We start from the raw sequence: 14,916 nt of genomic DNA, 5'->3' as shown, positions 1-14,916 counted from the left end.
CCTGCTGGTACTCACCTGCATCAGAAACTAGGATTTCTGCATCAAGGGATAGAACACTTTATCTAACAGCATAAATGATGGGATGTGGAGAACATGTACGACAAAGGTAATTTAAGGGCCAACTTGTACCACCTATTTTTTACACCAAAGTACTCAGGATAGCAAATATGTATCACTTTCATTCAAGATATTATGAAGAAGAAATTATGGCAACAATTTGTTCAATATGTACTTAACACTGCAATTTTATGACTCTCTTAACATATCGTGCTCGCCAAAACACCAAAACACACTCTATGCTTGGGATGTTCCTGGCAGCACAAGGACATGCCCTACAGAGGGATCTGGACAGCCTGGATGAATGGGCTGAGTCCAACTGAATGAGGTCAAACCCCCAAGGGCTGGGTCACATCATCCCCGGGCAGTGCTACAGGCTGGGGCAGAGTGCCTGGAAAGCACTGGGGGAAGGACCTGGGGGTGCTGGTCAACAGCAGCTGAACATGAGCCAGTGTGTGCCCAGGTGGCCAAATAGGCCAATGGGAGCCTTGCTTGGATCAGCAGCAGTGTGGCCAGCAGGACCAGGGCAGTGATTGTCCCCCTGCACTCGGCCCTGGTGAGGCTGCAGCTCAAACCCTGTGTTCAGTTTTGGGCCTCTCGCTAGCAGACACTGAGGTGCTGGAGTGCATCCAGAAAAGGGAATGAAGCTGCTCAAGGATCTGGACCACAAGTCTGATGAGGAGTGGCTGAGGGAGCTGGGAGTGTTTAGCCCAGAGAAAAGGAGACTGATGGGGGAAAACCTTTTCACTCTCTACAGCTGCCTGACAAGAGGTTATGAGCGAGGTGAGGGTAGAGCTTTTCTCCCAGGGAACAAGGCACAGGACAAAACAAAACATTCCCAAGTTGTACCAGGGGAGGTTTAGTTGGGATGTTAGGAAAAATTTCTTCATGTAAAGGGTTGTCAAGCACTGGGAGAGGTCACCCAGGAATGTGGTAGAGGAACCACTGAAACACCTGCAGGTATTCAAAAGACACATAGATGTGGCACTCAGACATGATTGAGTGGTGGACTTGGCAGTGCTGGGTTAACAGTTGGATTGGATGATCTTAGGGTCTTTTCCAAAATAAATTATTCTATAATTCTATGACATAAGTTACTGAAAAGATTTAAGACGAAATAAAGTGATTAATTCTGTTTGCCTTGTCAGTTTATCTCAAAAAAGAAAACTTAAAAAACCATTTCAGACTAAAGTACCATTCCTGAATCTTTGCCAAAAGCTTTCTTGTGTCATTGCATTGCATATCAAGAATTTCCAAATAAAATGTGCTCTGAAGGCTGGTTCTGTACCTACAGAATGCAACAACTCCCACTGTAATTGTTAGGTACTGGCTGTGAATGACAGGCTGCAGCTCTAAAAAACATCACCATATATTTTCCCAAATAACCACAAACCAACAAGAAATGTTTGAAGTAGGCTATAGGATGCAGAAGAAAAGTACTCTGTTTTGAACCCTCTCCAGTTTTTCAGGTGCCATGTTTTAGAGATATGCAGAGTGAGGGTTTGTTTCTTCAGGGGAAATACACCTTATTTCACGCATAAGCCAGCCAAAATGTTCCTGAGTGCCGCTGAAGTTCCAGTACTCCTCCCCACTTTGGGGGACAGGCAGCTACCTGCCTCTGGTGTCCTGCAGGTTGTTGGCTGGCTCCTGCTGGCACTGCAGCAGTTTGCCCTGTGGATTAAAAAGCAAATGCAATCGAGGTTAAAACAGCCAGTGCTATTTCTACCTAAGAAAGCCTTTCATCTTCACAGGAGGACTTTTAACAGTAGAAAATGATAATCAAGTTGAAGTGACTTCTCAAATCTGCTGCTGATTCTGCACTTTAAAAAAACCATTTTCAGTTCAATTTTAGAATTTAACACAGCTCTCAAGAAAATTACTAAGAAAAACCATACTGTCATTTGGCATAAACCTATACACAACACCAAATGAGGCATCTTGGTCTTGCAGCTTTAACACTCTGCTGGCATTAACAAATATATGCTCACTGAAAGATATTTTAATGAAATGGTTTAAAAATCCAAGCAGAAGATTATGCCTATGTACATTTCACAGCAGTCACTGACTATAAACTCCTATTTAATACAAAAGAAACAACTGGCCCTTACTGGAGTCACATATTGGTACCCCATTATTTAATCTTAACTTTTAATGTATTAGGTCAGTAACATGGGCAATTTCTATTCCATGCTTTTATGCTTTCATTCCTGAACTAGATGTTTTGAGAACATGCTAAACACTGCAAACAATGATCTAAAACCCTCTCAGACCCAATGAAAGTCTCAGTTCTGCTCTTCCCAGCAGCACACACACACACACACACACACACACACACACACACAGTATTTCCCCTTCGGTTGGTTGGGTACCTGCCAGTCCCCACATCTAGGCAAGACTGGCTTAAAGATCAACTTCATATCCTGTTATCCTCCCTTGGCCTAGGCTATAATTCTCTAGGTTCCCCACAAAGTCAACAGAGAAAGACTCTATTTGGTAAGGCAGCTATCTCAATACAAGATAAACATACGTGCAATGAGCTGCTCCCAGCTGCCCAGTGCTCTGGTGACTGTAGAGGAAATCAAGACAACCAGCCTTGGCCAAACTGAAGTCAGGCAAGCTTGATTTTTTGTAAGTGATGAGTAAAAAAAATCAATACGCAAAATCATTAACAGTAAGAACAGCTAAATAGGTAATGACTATTCAAGATTTCTTCATAATAAAAGAGTAAGGGCATGAAATGAGCCTAAAACAGAAGGGAAACATTTTCCTACACTATTTTACTGAAACTCACAGCCATAGAAGCAAAAGTTTTATTGGGTTGAAAAAAAGCAGATGGCAATCACTGAGGAAAAAGACCTAAGGTTACTGAAAACAAATTACATGGTTGCAATTCCCTGTCACTTAGAACATCACCCACAAAACGTCAGATGCAGGAAGAAAACCAAAACAGAACAGCCCAGCACTGTATACTCTCCCTTACAACTTTTCTTTTCCCCCGGTTATCACTATTAGCAGGCCTCTCTACACGCCCCTCTGCAGCTGAGCTCAGTTCAACGAAGCAGTCCTCTAATCCTCAGTTGCAACACTAGATGGCAGGGAAACATCTAACACACCTGCAGCACTGAGAGCCTTGAAAGCAGCTCGCGGTAGTTAAGGGTTAGTGCAATGCAGCAATCGCACTTTCATACGACTGCATTTGCTTTGCGTCCTTACATAGCTTTGGGCAACAATTTTCAAGTACAATGCTGTGTTCATAGACCCATGGGTTAGTGATGTCAGGATAAATTCTGTCCCTGAAATAGCTTGCCCTCTCATATAAGAAAGCATGGACAATTGCAAAATATTTCTTCTTTTCCAAAAAGTTTTTTGAACTCCAATTTTGTGTTTGAAATCCTAATGATCTCTACCTCTGTTCAGACACAGCACCACAACACCTACCTCACACCTCTTTTTTCCTAAAAATTCCCTTTTTTATTTAAAATTTCTATCACTTGTGTGCTACTTGTGAAAAAATGCTGCAAAAGGGCAAGGAAACAAATTCTGCAACTCACACAGCTGCAAAGCCTACAAGCCCATGGAAACTGTTCTTCAGACCATACTGATCCTCCTGTCAGTACACTCTCTTCTGCAGAGGAAAAACTTCAGACTTGTAAGATTTGGCTTAGATCCCCCTCAAACTGTGAGAGAAAGGTAAGAGCTTTTCTGATGAATGCCAAGTCTGAGTTTCAAAACAAATGTGTGTGTACACTTAAAGGACACCACATCTGCACTGCAGCACAACTTGCTGCTTTCCAAATTACAGCTGTTTCCTAGAACGTTGCTGGCAGTAGAAGTCTGACATTTAACTCCCGCTTTGTTCACAAAATTTAATGAAAAATGCAAACAATTATTGGCATGGGTGGTAACACTCTCCCTTTAGAAGGGCAAAATCAGCACATGATAATCATTCTTCTCATTCAGCTTTGTATCAGTTTCTCAGCCGTATAGAGATAAGCTGATGCCTCCTACTACATCTTTTAAAAATCTGCAGGAAAAAAATTCAAGGTCAGCAAACTGCTTTTTAAGCAGTGACACTCAAGAAGGAAGGTCAAGTAATTAAGCCACAGACTACAAGTAATACATAAGGTAGCTGCTGAAAGTGATATTGGCACACAAACAAATCACGGAAAGTCACTGAACTGCATTTTGATTTTCATAATGAATGATAAAATGGAAAGTTTGCTTCATTTCTGAAAAATAATTTAATACAAAATTTTAAAAACACTGATGTGCAAGACTTTGCTGTATAAGAGGAGGTACATTTTCACACTTTAAAATAGTTTAAAACATTTGTACATAATGAACAGAAATTCTCTTTTATATAAACAAAGTGTTTCTTTGCCAACAGCAATTGTCAATTCTGAAACACAGAATTAAGATGACACGAGAACCAGACAGTCTAAGTCACCGCTACTTGTGGCAAAAAAAAATTATGCCACTATTTTCTTTCTACAGCTCATCATGCTTGTACGTGAATTCCCTTGCAGATATAAACCCATCACTGTCTTCATCCTCTTTATCAAATATGTCTTCAACCAAAGCATCATGCTGGGTGTCATTTACCACTGCTCCATGCTTTTCAAATTCTTTCTTCAAGTAAATTTTCACCTGTTAGACAAAAGGTGAGAGTGAACATTTTCAGTCTTATGAAAGAGTTGATTTCTGCTGCATAACAGAGGGACGCTATGCTCAGGATGGTGGTATTAGATAACAGATACCTCCCCTCCTATGCCACTGCCAGAATAATATTTGTCTAACTGATTCTGCAGTCTCTTTGAATGAAGGGTCTTTAGTGATAGAAGTGACAGTAAAACTAGCAAAGCTGTTGCCATACCTTTATTGGTATCTGACTCTCAAAATGAGTCAGGACAGCCTGTCTTCTGATGTCTGTACAGTAAAGTAAAAATAGCTGGGCAGAAGTTATTAGCTACCAGATAGCTTTTCCACATTCTAGCACCCTGACAACCCAATACTTGTAAACAGCCACCCCAGATATATACAGAAATCTGTTCACAATCTCAGGGTTTGTTGCTCCATTGGGAAATACATTAAAAAATTTCTAAATATCTCAAAATTTTTAAGGATGAAGACCCAAGGCAGGTTTTAAACAGACCACTGGAACACTTACTTACATTAAGCTAGATAGCAATGGTAAGCAGTGTTTTCAACAACATCAGATTGCTTTTAATACAGTTTTAAGGTTTAACTATGGAGATCCCAAGTGTTCTGAATCGCAGAGCCTTCTACAAAAATAACAATACATCATACTCATCTATTAAACAGATACCACTTGTATAAGAACCACGGGCCATGTTTCAGGTCTGTTTCAGTCACTTCAGTCTCTGGGATTTGTTAGGGTTATTGCTTACATTCCTAATATGCAGACATTACACAATGACACTGTCTGATGCATAGTACAAATGATTAATTAGCCTTCTGAGTCTGGTAAACTGGTACCAAAAAGAGCTCCATGTTTGCACTAGCTTCCCATGGATCACTATTGCTGAAAAAGCAGAAGTTTGAAAATGGGAGGCAAACAGATGGTGAATAATGCTGAATACATGTCCTTCACAGAGTGAATGCTATGAAGTAGGATTGCCCTACAGAAGAAGAAATCCCAGTTTATTAATAAATCAGCAATTAAATCCAAAAAGTCTGGTTTTATTTCTAAGATGCTTTTCTTTATCCAAGTCTTCCATAAGTGTGCAGCACATGAGTCACATGTCTATCCTCAGCTTACCAAGGCTCCATTTGAACCTCCAGTCCAGAATTTTCACTAGGATGCAGGGCTCAGAGCAGTTCAGCATAGATGTGCATTCTTTTCCACTCTCCCACCCTGTTAGATTTGCTCACAAGAGAAGGATAACCCACTCACCTCTTGCTTGGATAGTTTCCAGTCATCATTAAGATCCATCTCTTGGAATGACTCATGAGACCTTGGTCCATTTCTAATTTCTAGAAGGTCAATGTTGAAAATCAGTGTGCTCTCAGGTGGAATTTTTCCTGCCCAAAATGGAGAAAAGTTAAAACCAACTATATATTCAATGCCTCACAAAAGCCACATGTATCAGAGCAATGTTCCAGCAAGCCTAGTCATTTCAAAGCATCCTGCAGTTTGAACTAGTAAGGATAAGTATCTTTAAAAGTGATGACCACAACCATCTCAGCCTGTAGCCTGGACTGTTGAGCAGCCCTTACAGCATAATTGCAACTTTACATGCAACTAGTTTTGTTGGAGACTAGTAGGTGTTGATGCAAGCTCTTATTCAGCAATTACCATCACAAGTTTATCAAACAGTGTTCTTGAATCTTTCTTCTTTCATGGCCAGAGCCAGATAAACTGGAAAACAGTAAAGGAGACTGTACAGTCAGACAGGCTACAGCCAAGACTAATGTACAGGGCAGCAGGAAGGGAGAATTTAGTCCTCTGGATGTCCCATCAGCCCCCATATTCCTCTCTACTGCCAGCTGATACCTTGTATCTGCTGTTTTGCCACTGGAAAAACTTTTTTGCAGAGAAAGAAGGCCAGGGATGATGCTGGTTTCCCACAGCAATCTCTGGACTCAGGGCACAAAGCACTGAGCTATTTCTAAGCACACAGCAGAAACTAAGTACCCAAGCCTGATCACAAGGCATGTGTTACCACATCATTATTTTTGATGTAGGTGAACAGATTAGTAACTTCCTAGTAGTGCCACAGAGCAATTCCCCATGCCACCTCACCTCAAGGATTTCAGTTTATCAGGCACTGGCTTTGACAGAGATGTGACATGCCCTCATGCAGATGGCTGAAGCTACTGTCAAAGACCTTTTAGCACATCACTTTGCTCCTTTATATAGAGAGAGGTTGAACAGGACCAAATAAATCTTTATATTGGATGGCAGCACCCAAAAAAGTATTTCTGTGCCTTGAGAACACAGAGAAAAATAATCCACATCTACCACTTTGGAGCTATGGTGTTAAATACACCCTGACCTGCAGCAACAAACAGGCTTGTAGATTTCTGGAATGAATAAATGTGCAGAATCTTCAGAAATACAGGGCACAGTGTCCTGTTTAGGGTTTGGAACACAGGTAATTTTTTGAGTCTTACAGAAAAAGGCATCTGACTCAAATGATGAGTCAGACAGCAACCAAGGTGGGAGGTTAGTGAAATTATGTGCATTTGAAGAAAATGAAATTAAAATGAAATAATTCTGTCTTCAAGGGCATCACTTGAAAACAGCAACATAATTATGCTCAAATATTTCAAAGTCTTCCTAAAGCAAGTAATTTCTTACAGCAGTTAGCAGTGTTTAGCTGTTTAACCTTCTTGCACTAAACACAGAGGTGAGGCTTGCAAGTCTTTGAAGAATAACTACAGTGCTTTACATATTAATCAAACAATTAGGCCTGTGATGACTGCATGAGCTCTGCAGCATTTCATCTTTTTGTGGAAAATTTTACAGCTAAGCCCTGCATAAAGACAATTAAATGAGGACCACAAAGTTCCTGTTCTCTAACAAGAAACATGATTACTTCTAATACTGTACCTTGAATCCTAAACCAGAGCTTCTAGAAAAATATGTTTTAAACAAGTATATTTAATAAAGGAGGATATGAAGTCTGCTGTAGGTATGAATACTAACTGGCACGAGGTAATATGGAGTCCCAAGCCTGTGTGCAGCCCTACTTGCCAGAAGACACAGACATGCAAACAGTCCTCATTCCCAAAACAGTCTCATAGTGATGGGAGAGAACATCAGCAGGATGGACTGTATGTTTCTAGACATTTATCCTTTCTGCTTTGGAACCCTGCACTACCATAGGTCATTTGTTGCAACTCTTGTCATGACAGAAATATTCATAATAATTGCTCAAAAAAAAAGTTAACTAAAACAAATCCATAAAGCAGAAATAGAACCATTCAAGCTGTCACTTGTATAACTGCCTATTCCAAATCTGGCCCTCCTGTTAAAAGGAATCCTGAACTATTTGAAAGGAAAAGCCCCAAACACCCTCAGTAGTAGACAGGTTGAGATGTTTATACCTGTCTCTACAGCAGTCAGTACATTTTCAGTAAGTGACAACGTGACTGCCCATGTACATCTTACTGTGGATAACAGGGACCACTGCCCAAACTGAAAATAGCTGTAAGAGGAAAAGAATTATGTCCCTGTATGGAGAAATAGACGGTCACTTCTTACTGTATCATCAAAGAACTGGTTAGGCAGCAGTACAGGGAGCTTCTTAGGGTTCTAAAAGAAACCTGAAAGCAAAAATGAGTCTTGCACATGCACATTCATTAAGTATTACCACAAAACCAGATCCAACAGCCAAAAAGCCAACTGTCACCTAAGCAACCACCTCCACTTGACTGTAAAAGAAGGGAGAAAAAAAACAAACTAAAAAAAAAAGACAAAGGAGGGCACTGTTGAGCACAGCACTAAGAGAAAAGACTTAGAACATACAGCACAGCAGCTACCATCAGTTTCTGGCGGTTTTTTTTTCCTGCATTCACAACATAGCCACTTAATGGATATTACTGCAGGAAACGAATTTATGAGAAAGAGCACTTGACCCCCTCAATTTTTCTTCTTTAACGGAATCAACCTGGAAAGCTTGAAAGCTTGCTAACCTCTTAGGCCAAGAATAATAGTAAAGTACAGAGATTAGAAACAATTAGAGCAAGGGCAGTGCTTCACATGTTTTACCTTTCCCTTCTTTTCCATAAGCAAGGGCTGGTGGAATAGTCAGCTTCCGTTTCTCTCCCACACACATGTCCTTCAACCCTCTGTCCCAGCCTTTGAGAGCTTCCCTTATGCCAAGTGTAAACCACATAGGTTGACCATTGTTATGCTTGTGACTGGAAAAGAAAGGAATAAAACACTTCGTATTTAAACATCAAGTCCCACAAAGGGCCGATGGAATATGCTCATCATGTAGAGAAATAGTTAAAAACACAGCACCACTCAACACCCTGACACCTCTTAAATGAAAGACCTACACTTTCAAAGTCTTTAAAACTTATGCTTTGCATGACAAGCTTCCTTGGGATGTGGAAAGAAGTAAAACAACATTTTACCACCTTTTGTGCTTATGACAACACTAACCAACCCAAATCTTCACTTCCCTGACCACCTACTTCCACTTGGAAACTGATCAGACTAGAAGGGCATTTTTCTTAAAAATCTACAGTAAAGGCCATCGTAAATTGCAAATCACAGACCACCATGGTCATCCTAGCAATATACATTTTAACATGCTTAGAAGAATCAGCCTCATCTCTTTCAAAAGAAGCCACTGAGGAAAAAAAAAAAATCAACAAAACAACTACATAACAGTCTAGAAAAAACTAGAAACAAATGCATGCAAAACATTCAACTTTAGATTTGGGAGACACGACCCTTTTCTGATTTAACCAGATGGTACAACCCGGACTACTTTCACTCCACTAACAGACAAGGAATTTGAAAGCTCTATTTACTAGTCATGCAGGAGAGGTGTTTAAGAAGAAAACAGAACACTTACAAAAGTTAGTCAGCAGCAAAAACTTTAGTGTGTCACTAGAAGTCCTTTTAAAGAGGCAGGTTAACTACAAGAGAAAATTAGTGAGATTTTAGTCGAATCGTCTGCAAGAGCATAAACATGCAAAACTGTCTTTTTTTTCTTTTTTTTTTTTTAATATAAAAAAATTGCCTTCAGGCAGCCTGCAGAGACTTAAGTATTTTGCTGTCTCCCACTATTAACACTTCGTTGATGTTTTACAGGACATCCAGCATTAGCAAGTCGTTGCAGGCTCTTAGTAGTCTCCCTCGAATTTCTGGCTCTTCCTCCTATTTGCATTTCTGTGGCTCTGGTATGTTGACTTGTCTGGTCGGGGGCAGGTAAAGAATAATGAAAAGCTGTGATTGTGCTGCCGCTAGAGGAGGGACACATTTTTCCTTTTTTTTTTTTTTAACTAACAGTTTGCTTTATAAACCAAACAAAAATGTATCCGTAGCACAAGACCTATTAAACAGTTGAGATTAAATACCAAAACCTGCACCTAAATCATAGAATCACAGAATGGTTTGGATTGGAAGGGACCTTAAAGATCATCCAGTTCCAATCCCCCTGTGCCATGAGCTGGGACACCTTCAATTGGACCAGGCTCTCGGAGCCCCATCCAAGCTGGCCTTGAACACCTCCAGGAATAGGCTGTCAACAACTTGCCTGGGCAACCTGTTCCAGTGTCTCACCATCCTCAGAGTAAAAAAATTTCTTTCTAATAAACCAACCTAAACCTGCTCTCTCTAAGTTTGAAGCCGTTCCCCCTTGTTCTGTCACTACCTGCCCTTGTATAAAGTCTCTCTCCATCTTTCTTCAGGTAGTGGAAAGCCACAATTAGGTCACCTCAAAACCTCTTCTTTTCCAGACTGAACAATGCCAGTTCTCTCAGCCATCCCACACAGGATAGGTGCTCCATGAGTAAAACCCCCATCTTTTAAGACATACTACATGGCTCTACTTCCTACAGACTAACCAGAAAACAAATGCTAAGTAAGATTTATGTTATAACCTTGGGAAAGGAGATTAGCCTTGCCGCTGGTGTTCATCTTGTACAGCATTGTGAGACACTGCTTTCTGAGAACAGTGGCAGGGGCCCCAATGACAAGTTTATGCCGTGTTATTTAAGCTCTTTTATCCCAAAACAAATAAGGCATTCATGCATTGCTTTTGTTTCCTTGCAAACAAGTAAACACAAGTTTTGGGCATTTGGGGGCAGAGGTGTAAAAATCCAACCAACCAAAAAATCACTTGCCCCTGACAAAATGCTCCTCACAGAACTATTTGCAGATGGATTGTGGACCCCTGTGAGAGGTCTGGATTCAGGAAAGCACGACCAGAAGAGATCATCTATAGCGAGTCCAGAGAAGGCACATCAAGATTGTTGGAGGGATGGAGCAGCGCCTCACCTATGAGGAAAGGCTGAAAGAACTGGGATTGTTCAGCCTGGTAAAGTGAAAGCTCCAGGGTGACCCAATTGCACCTTTCCAGTACCTTAAGGGAGCCTACAAGATGGAGAGAGACCATTTAAAAGGGCATGTAGTGACAGGACAAGGAATGATGGCTTTAATCTGAGAGTAGGCTCAGATTAGATATTCGAAAGAAGTTCTTTACTGTGAGGGTGGTAAGCCACTGGAAGAGGCTGCCCAGGGAATTTGCTGATAACTCATTCCTGGAGGTGTTCAAGGCCCGGCTGGATGGGGCTCTGAGCAACCTGGGCAGCGTTTAAAGGCGCGTCGGGCGGGGCTGCTCTGAGCAACTTGAGCTAGTGGAAGGGTCAAGGAGTCTTTAAAGTCACTTCCAATTCAAGGCATTCTGTGATTCTATTTTATATATATATACATACACACATACATATATTTCCCCACTCAAGCTCAGCCAGCAGCTCGCTCGGAGAAGACGCGCCGCTCACTTACGTCGAGTGAAACATGGAGCCGTCCCTCTCCAAGTAGCCCTCGTAGTGAACCAGCATCATGTCCCCCCACTTGGTCCTCCTGTGGCAGAGGAAAGGCTTGTGCAGCACCTCCACTTTCACGTCGGCCGCGGGGGGGATCAGCGCCGCGCCCGCGCAGCCCAGCGCCGCGCACAGCAGGGCGGAGCACAGCAGCAGCACCGCCGCCATCGCCGCCGCCTCGCTCCCCTCACCGTGCCGCCATCCCGCGCCCCGAGCCCGGCCGGCCCGTCCGACGTGGCAGCGGCGCGCACCGCTGCCAGCCCGGCTCCCGACGGCCCGGCACCGGCATCGCGCTCGCTGATTGGCTCCGCGCAGGGCGAGCTCAGGAGGAGCTGTCGCCCATTGGGCGCGCCCCCCGTCCGTCCCTCAGCCCATCCAATCGGCAGGCCCGAGCAGCCGAGGGGGTTGGGCGGGCCGGGCGCTCCGGGAGCGCCGGCGAGCGGGGCGGCCCCGCGGAGCGCGCGCACAATAGAGCCGGCCGCTGCCGGCCGTTGATTGGGCGGCGGCCGCAGCGAGAGCGCGTTCCGATTGGCCGCGAGAGGCCACCTGCTCTGGGCATTCCGCGCCTGCCCCCCCCGCCCGCCTGTCACGCGGGCCGGGATTCACAGCGCGGGTTGCGCTGACGTAGCGCCGCGGGGCCGTGCCGAGGCTGTGCGGCTGCGGCGCTCCCTGCGCTGGGAGCGTGGCGGCGGCGGCGGCAGGGGGCGGGCGCGGCGCGGGCCGGGCGGGGCGCGCGCCCCCCCGCGATGGCGCTGTGTGGCGGCGGCGCGGCGGAGCGCGGGCGGCGGCGGGCGGCGTGACCCCGCCGGGGGGCGGCCGCGCTGCATGGGGCCGGGGGCCGGCCGGCATGGAGGGGGTCCTGTACAAGTGGACCAACTACCTGAGCGGTGAGTTCCTGCCGGTGCTCAGCCTCTGCGGGACGGGCGCCGTCATCTTCTCGTGTATGTATTTATACAAGTACATACATGTATTCTTCACTGTGCTTGCTGGGCGCGGGTCAGCGCTGCCCCTTGACCCCGCCATGCAGGGGAGCAGCCCCGGCGCTGCCTTCTTGTCACTGCCCGGCGTTTATCCCGCTGCCAGCGCCCGTCCGGGGTCGTGGGCTGGGGTTTGGGCTAGTTTGGATGCTCTGGGTCACAGCTCGAACAGCGAACTTCCCCGGTCTCCACACACCCCCGTGGAACTTTTATTGAGGCGAGTCGGGGATTCGGGGCATTCCCAGAGCTGGGAGAAAAACGTGTTGCCATACAGTCTCGCCTGGGGGATTCGGATGAGAAGGCATGCAAAAAACCAAAACGACGAGAAAAAAGGTGGAGGGGGGGCTGTCCGGCTAGCTCAAGGCCCAGATTTTAATTCTTCGGGTGTTCCCGTGCCACGGAAGGCTTGATTTTCATGGCAGGTTGGAAGCAGCCGTGTGTGGCCAGAGTTTGCTCAGCAGAGGTTAAAGGTGGTGGGGTCAGAAGCCCTCTGTGTTCCCATGGGATGTCCACTGCCGGACGCCTTGGAGTCGGGTGAGGCAGAGGCGTGCGATCTGGGGCTGTGGATGGGGTCTTGCCAGGTGCAAACCTCTCTGCGGGTTGTGGGAACGGTTTGGATACTTAAAGGTCAGAGAGAAGTAACCACGACCACCTTGACATTGCCAGGTGCGAGTGTTGCTCAGTAGTGCATGTACAAGGGCTGCCGCCTTGCTTTTTCCCGAGAGGCTGGGACAGCTGCACCACTCTGGTTAGCTGGGAAAGTGTAGGAAATCAAAATTAAACAAAGAAATGCAGAAGCACAAGCGAGTGTTGAATTCATGTGGTAGGGATGGGGGGGGCAGCATTGGTGCACGAGGCTGGATTTATTGCTGTGCTAGAAGATTGCTGTGACATTTCCCCTTTAGGCAGTAGGTGTTCTGAGATGGGACTCAAAATTTGTCAGGTCTCAGTGAAAAGACATAGATTTTTTTCCTTTTGTTGTTAATTATTTGTGAATGCTCTTGAATTATGAAGTGGCAGTAGGAGCAGCCATGCTTGCCTTTTTCATGTGAATTGCAGAGCTGTGGTACTGATACTAGTCCTTTCCTCATACTAACACGACCTATGGTTCAGCTGATCGAAAGTTTTACATGTTTTTCTTTGCATTGCTGAGATGCTGGGGTGTGTCTGGAACCCTTGTGCTTGGTTTCATGCCATGAGACCTGGGAATGCGTGTCTGTGGGAAGCAATGCATGTTGTATATAGCTGACTGGCATTTGACATTTTAGCGCCTGAGTGTGCCTGTGGTAGGATCAACTGGTCTTCTGTTTTGATGGTAAGATGAAGACTAAGAAGTATTCTGTTTTCATCAAAATTAAGTTTTCTTTTTTAGCCACATTGATAAGCAGTTCCAATCAAATGACCCTTTATGAAGAAGGATGATGCTTTGCAAACCTCAGTCAAGTGAATGCAGACTGAAGGAAAACTTCCCTTGCATATGTAAGATTTGTACTGGCTGAAAACTAGGAGAGGTTTTGCTGTCAGCACAGAGAAAATCTGTGATGGAAGATTGAAGCATCCTTCTGGTTTCTTGGTTGAAACTTGACTTCTAATAAGTGTGGTGGTCAAGGTCACTCTGTGACTTTTCTTAGGTTGTAGAGGGCCCATGGTGTGTTTGAGAACAGTAAATTTCCTGTTCTGCAAACTGTCTTTACATACTAGCGCGTTCTTTTGCCATAAAATGAAGACTTCCTGCCCTGAGACCATTAAGTTATACATTTATGCAGAAATGCAAAAAAAAAAAAAATTCATTCTGGAATGTGGTGTTCGTTGTAGCAAATAACAAAGAGCTGGAGAGTGAGAGACAGGAAAACCTCCTTTCAGAGATTCGTGGAAGTAAGAAGGTTCAACAGGTCATCCAGAACAGCATTTCTGCCAGTATTCTGCCCCCAGTATGCTTTCTTTTCCTGTTGCTCAAGGTGGATGAATCAGGTGCAGTACAGTGTAAATGATGCATGCAAAAATTAGGGAAATTGTGTGTTATCCTTCTGTGTTGGTGTGTGCCTGTGCTAATAAAACAGTGCTGATGTACCTCAGGATGAGGAGGACCCCTCACAGTCAGAGAAGAGATAGAACATTTAAAAAAGAACAAGCACCAAACTGTAGAAAAGAACTGCTTTTCCTTCTTGCTGTGAGAGAGGAGCTGATGTGAGTTTGTTGGTAATTGAGTCTTTTCTGGGAATTTTGATTTCGTAATGTCTTATGTCATTGCATTCATGAGAGGTCAAGTCCACATCAACCCATTTCCTCCCAGCTCTTGGGCCCGGAGCTAGATCTGTGTTGCAATTTACATAGTTATTGACAGCAAGAACGTTTCAGA

At 44.3% G+C, this 14,916-nt stretch overlaps 2 protein-coding genes across 3 annotated transcripts in view; one reads left to right on the top strand and one right to left on the bottom strand.

Annotated features, from left to right (window-relative positions):
* Positions 1-4,274: 4,274 nt before the first annotated feature.
* FKBP14 (FKBP prolyl isomerase 14) lies at positions 4,275-11,871 on the bottom strand. Its single transcript, XM_068208020.1, has 4 exons — positions 11,543-11,871; positions 8,792-8,943; positions 5,972-6,099; positions 4,275-4,704 (listed from the first exon to the last, which is right to left on the bottom strand). Exons 1-4 carry the CDS (start codon positions 11,746-11,748, stop codon positions 4,546-4,548), a joined length of 645 nt encoding a protein of 214 aa, XP_068064121.1. The 5' UTR covers positions 11,749-11,871; the 3' UTR covers positions 4,275-4,545.
* Positions 11,872-12,311: 440 nt separating this feature from the next.
* The window catches only part of PLEKHA8 (pleckstrin homology domain containing A8), a 31,206-nt gene continuing 28,601 nt past the window's right edge, over positions 12,312-14,916 (top strand). The window contains exon 1 of one of the 2 annotated variants that reach the window (XM_068207990.1): positions 12,312-12,467. In XM_068207990.1, coding sequence (XP_068064091.1) covers positions 12,428-12,467 — 40 coding nt within the window. In that variant the 5' untranslated portion in view covers positions 12,312-12,427. The remainder of the gene's footprint in view (positions 12,468-14,916) is intronic. The other variant, XM_068207997.1, reaches the window with a different exon arrangement.

Source organism: Anomalospiza imberbis, chromosome 1 (genome assembly GCF_031753505.1).
Source record: "Anomalospiza imberbis isolate Cuckoo-Finch-1a 21T00152 chromosome 1, ASM3175350v1, whole genome shotgun sequence".
In the NCBI taxonomy this organism is placed as follows: Eukaryota; Metazoa; Chordata; class Aves; order Passeriformes; family Viduidae; genus Anomalospiza; species Anomalospiza imberbis.
Note: the sequence above shows the minus strand (reverse complement) of the source record. Positions and strands in the feature narration are given on the sequence as shown.